The sequence below is a fragment of the Anopheles stephensi genome, unplaced genomic scaffold (assembly GCF_013141755.1).
Source record: "Anopheles stephensi strain Indian unplaced genomic scaffold, UCI_ANSTEP_V1.0 ucontig33, whole genome shotgun sequence".
Classification (NCBI taxonomy): domain Eukaryota; kingdom Metazoa; phylum Arthropoda; class Insecta; order Diptera; family Culicidae; genus Anopheles; species Anopheles stephensi.
In genome coordinates this window covers 38196-42873 of record NW_023405269.1, presented here as the reverse complement: position 1 = coordinate 42873, position 4678 = coordinate 38196, and the positions used below count along the sequence as shown (strand labels likewise).

General features: G+C 55.7%; 1 protein-coding gene across 4 annotated transcripts; it reads left to right on the top strand.

The window, feature by feature from the left end:
* Positions 1-116: 116 nt before the first annotated feature.
* LOC118516561 (V-type proton ATPase 116 kDa subunit a1-like) lies at positions 117-4678 on the top strand. Of its 4 annotated transcripts, none has more exons than XM_036062520.1 (7): positions 117-553; positions 1355-1521; positions 1603-2127; positions 2292-3668; positions 3742-3946; positions 4021-4192; positions 4268-4678. In XM_036062520.1, exons 2-7 carry the CDS (start codon positions 1405-1407, stop codon positions 4362-4364), a joined length of 2493 nt encoding a protein of 830 aa, XP_035918413.1. In that variant the 5' UTR covers positions 117-553; positions 1355-1404; the 3' UTR covers positions 4365-4678. The 4 variants fall into 4 exon arrangements, with proteins under 4 accessions (XP_035918413.1, XP_035918412.1, XP_035918414.1 ...); XM_036062519.1 differs by lacking the exon at positions 117-553 and adding an exon at positions 859-1051; XM_036062521.1 differs by lacking the exon at positions 117-553 and adding an exon at positions 874-1131.

Genomic DNA, 4678 nt, shown 5'->3' with positions numbered 1-4678 from the left:
GCTACCACTACTAGCAACAGATCGAGAACCACCTTGAAACCAAAAATGGCTCGATCAATCGAAATGGAACGGCGGAAGGAAACGCGTACCTGATCGCTGGGCAACCAGGCGTCGTCCACGTTTACGACCCATCCGCTGTAGGCGAACAGTAGGCGCGTGACCTTCCGACCACGACGACGACAGCCTGCCAGTGTAATGGTAGCATGTGTCGCGATCGCACACACTACTCGGCTCGGCTGGTTCGATCGGTTCGCGTCAGTGATAACCGCGCGGCACTCGGTACGGCGTTGCATCCGTGTGCAGCGCGCGCCCTCGATTGGGTGAAGCATTCTTCTTCGCATCACATGATCGCACACACAAGCGCCGTGCGCCTTCTCCGCTACGGGTGTGCCGTTGTTTGAGGTGCAAATTAGTGCGCGGATCCGGCAAATAGGTGTCAACCAACCACACTACACAGCAACTCCTGGCCGAATCGATAACGGCAACATCATCGCCATCATCGCCATCACGTGAACCGGAACACCACCACGAGCACAGCGATCATCTCGGTAGTGTAAGTATAGCCGAGCGTAATCGATCCCCGAAACCGAGCAGGCCGTGTAAAAGAGAGGTTACATTGATACGCCGCACAAAAGGGGCCAGGCGAATCTAAAACAAACCAACATTCTAGGGACGCACACGCACGAAGCGGCGCAAACAAAACAACACCGACCGTCCGCCGACGGCGATCGTTGCAATTAGAACAGCACACTGTCTGTACTGGCTCGAGAGCTACGATGACGCATGGTGGGGGGGGGGGGGGGGCATCGCAAGATCGCTCGCGGTGATCGATCGCTGCTCGGAACCCGAAAGCAAACACTCCACCGCGATCGGGCTCGCTTTCAGTCGTTCAGTGACACTCGACCGGAAGGCAACCCGACTTACCCGATCAAAACGCTCGAGCTCGCTCCACACGCTCGATCGGGCACCACCGTACGTTTCCGTCCTTGAACTTTAAGCCTACTCCAACCCGTGCCAGGGTCATCGGGTTGTGTTGCGAATATTGGTGAAAGTAAGTGGTGCTGGAGGTAGTGTAGAACCGAGTCTCGAAACCACCACATTGTACAGTCGCGTCATTGTATTCCGCGTCAGGTGATTGATTTTTCGAACGGCGCGCTGTGTGTGCGATACGATCGTGATCGTTACGCGTGTCACGTGACAGGCATCACGGGTTCTTGGGTGCGAGCGCTCACGCTGCTCTGGGCCATTGTTGTCAGTGAAATGGGGGCTATTTGATTGGATCGCTTTTGTTACGTTGTTGAGTTCGTTTGTGGTAAACCCTCGTCGTGTTAATCTCTTCTTCTCTTTCCTCTAGCTCTCTGATCCAGTACAGCAGGCGCGCCCCGTTGCAGCAACCGCCACACCATGGCGATGATGTTCCGGAGCGAAGAGATGGCCCTGTGCCAGATGTTTATCCAGCCGGAAGCGGCCTACACGTCCGTGTCCGAGCTGGGCGAGACCGGGGCGGTCCAGTTTCGTGACGTAAGACTCACCGGACCTCTCTCGTTCGAACACTTTCCCCTCTAACGCACTTTCCTCTTCCTTCTCCTCCGCACACAACAGCTAAACGCCGACGTGAACGCGTTCCAGCGCAAGTTCGTCAGCGAGGTACGCCGTTGCGATGAGATGGAGCGCAAGCTGCGGTACGTCGAGGGCGAGGTGAAGAAGGACAGCGTCCAGATCCCCGAGTGTTCGGTGGACGATTGGCCCCGCGCACCGAACCCGCGCGAGATTATCGATCTCGAAGCGCGGCTCGAGAAGACGGAGAACGAAATTCTCGAACTGTCCCAGAACGCGGTCAACCTGAAGTCGAACTATCTCGAGCTGACCGAGCTGAAGCATGTGCTCGAGCGGACGCAATCGTTCTTCTTCGAGCAGGAGGTGATCGTCAGCACGGACGGCGCCAAGAGCAACCTGATTGCGGAAGATCCGACCGCGGCTCAGAGCCGCGGCCGGTTGGGCTTTGTGGCCGGGGTGATCCAGCGCGAAAAGATGCCGGGCTTCGAGCGGATGCTGTGGCGCATCTCGCGCGGTAACATCTTTCTGCGCCAGGTCGAGCTGGAGGACCCGTTGGAGGATCCGGCCACGGTAAGATAGCGGAGACGAAAGGGGCATGCCCCCTTTCTCTCAACGCCCTTTAGTTATGAGAGATTTCGATAGGCGAGACAAAAATAGTTGCTAGCAGCTTTTGCCGGCGTATAAATAGAAGATCTTGATCTTGCTTTCGCTTTCTCGCACCGGGCATTTTCTAGGGTAACGAAATCTTCAAAACCGTGTTCGTGGCGTTCTTCCAAGGCGAGCAGCTGAAGGCGCGCATCAAGAAGGTATGCACCGGGTACCACGTGTCGCTCTACCCGTGTCCGAGCTCCGGATCCGAGCGTACCGAGATGGTGAAGGGCGTTTGCACGCGTCTCGAGGACCTGAAGATGGTGCTGAACCAGACGCAGGATCATCGCTCGATCGTGCTGGCTACCGTCGCGAAGGAACTGTTCAGCTGGCGCATCATGGTGAAGAAGATGAAGGCGATCTACCATACGCTGAACCTGTTCAACATGGACGTCACCAAGAAGTGTCTGATCGGCGAGTGCTGGGTGCCGGTGCCCGACCTACCCAAGGTGCAGAAAGCCCTGTCGGATGGGTCCGCCGCCGTTGGCAGCACGATACCGTCCTTCCTGAACGTGATCGACACGAACGAGGCACCGCCGACGTACAACCGAACGAACAAGTTTACGCGCGGCTTCCAGAATCTGATCGATGCGTACGGTATCGCGTCGTACCGGGAGGCGAACCCGGCCCTGTACACCATCATCACGTTCCCCTTCCTGTTCGGCATCATGTTCGGCGATCTGGGGCACGGTATGATCATGGCACTGTTCGGCCTGTGGATGGTAACGGGCGAGAAGAAGCTGGGCGCCAAGAAGTCGACCAACGAAATTTGGAACATTTTCTTCGGCGGCCGGTACATCATCCTCCTGATGGGGCTGTTCTCCATGTACACCGGGTTCGTGTACAACGACATCTTCTCCAAGTCGATGAACATCTTCGGCTCGGCCTGGACCATCAACTACAACACGTCCACGGTGATGAGCAACAAGGATCTAACGCTCAATCCCGGCTCGATCGACTACCACACGGACATCTATCCGGTCGGGCTGGATCCCGTGTGGCAGCTGGCCACGAACAAGATCATCTTCCTGAACTCGTACAAGATGAAGCTGTCGATCATCTTCGGCGTGGTGCACATGATCTTCGGCGTGTGCATGAGCGTGGTCAACCACAACTTCTTCCGCAAGCGCGTCAGCATCGTGCTGGAGTTCCTGCCGCAGATCATCTTTCTCGTGCTGCTGTTCGCGTACATGGTGTTCATGATGTTCATGAAGTGGGTCGCTTACACCGCCAAAACGGACTACCAGCCGCGTACGCCCGGCTGCGCACCGTCCGTGCTGATCATGTTCATCAACATGATGCTGTTCAAGAACACCGAACCGTTCCACGGGTGTGACGAGTTCATGTTTAGCGGCCAGAACGAGGTGCAGCGCACGTTCGTGTTCATTTCGCTGCTGTGCATTCCCTGGATGCTGCTCGGCAAGCCGTTCTATCTGATGTTCAAGCGCAAGCATGCGTCACCGGTGAGTACTGCTGCGACCATTGCGTGATGCTGCGCCACGGGAAATGACCCCTTGTTTCGTGACCCTTCCCTAGACACCAATTCCCAACAACGGGGACGTCCATCAGGCAGGTGACTCGAACCACGCGTCCAGCCCGAAACCACACGATTCGCACGACGATGAGCCGATGGCAGAGATCTTCATCCACCAGGCCATCCACACGATCGAGTACGTGCTCAGCACGGTATCACACACCGCGTCCTACCTGCGTCTGTGGGCGCTTTCCCTTGCGCATGCCCGTAAGTAGCCTTTCTTCGATTGTTTTTTTTTGTTTGTTTGGAAACCGTAACCTAAAGCTTCCACTTCCGCCCAGAATTATCGGAGGTCCTGTGGAACATGGTGCTGTCGATGGGACTTAAGCAAACGTCCTACAAGGGTGCGATCATGCTGTACTTTGTCTTTGGCGCCTGGTCACTGTTTACGCTCGCCATCCTCGTCATGATGGAAGGATTGTCCGCCTTCCTGCACACGCTACGTTTGCACTGGTACGCCTCCATCTTCCCCCGGTGCCCTTAGCAATTCCAAACTAATTGTGCCAACGGTTCTTCTCTCGTTCTCAGGGTCGAGTTTATGAGCAAATTCTACGAGGGTTTGGGTTACGGTTTCCAGCCCTTCTCGTTCAAGCTGATCATCGATAGCGATGAGGATTTGGAGTAATATGTGCGACGTTGAATGTGTTGTTTTGAAGGGGGTGGTGGTAGTCGCAACAGATGATGACTATCGTTCGGCCCCGTAAAGCATCCAACATCCCAACATCTTCTCCCCACACCTTTGTAGTATTGGAGGGTATTGCGATGGGTTGCGAGGTTCTCGACTGCTCGCCTTCACCAGCGACCTGAACAGAACAAGCGACCCCAAAACTGACCCATACCCCACAGCATCCGTAATCGTAGTTAGTAGTGATGGTAGTATACGCGCGCAAACCTGCAATGCAAGCTCCTATCTGCACGGTATTAATGCATGCAAAAACG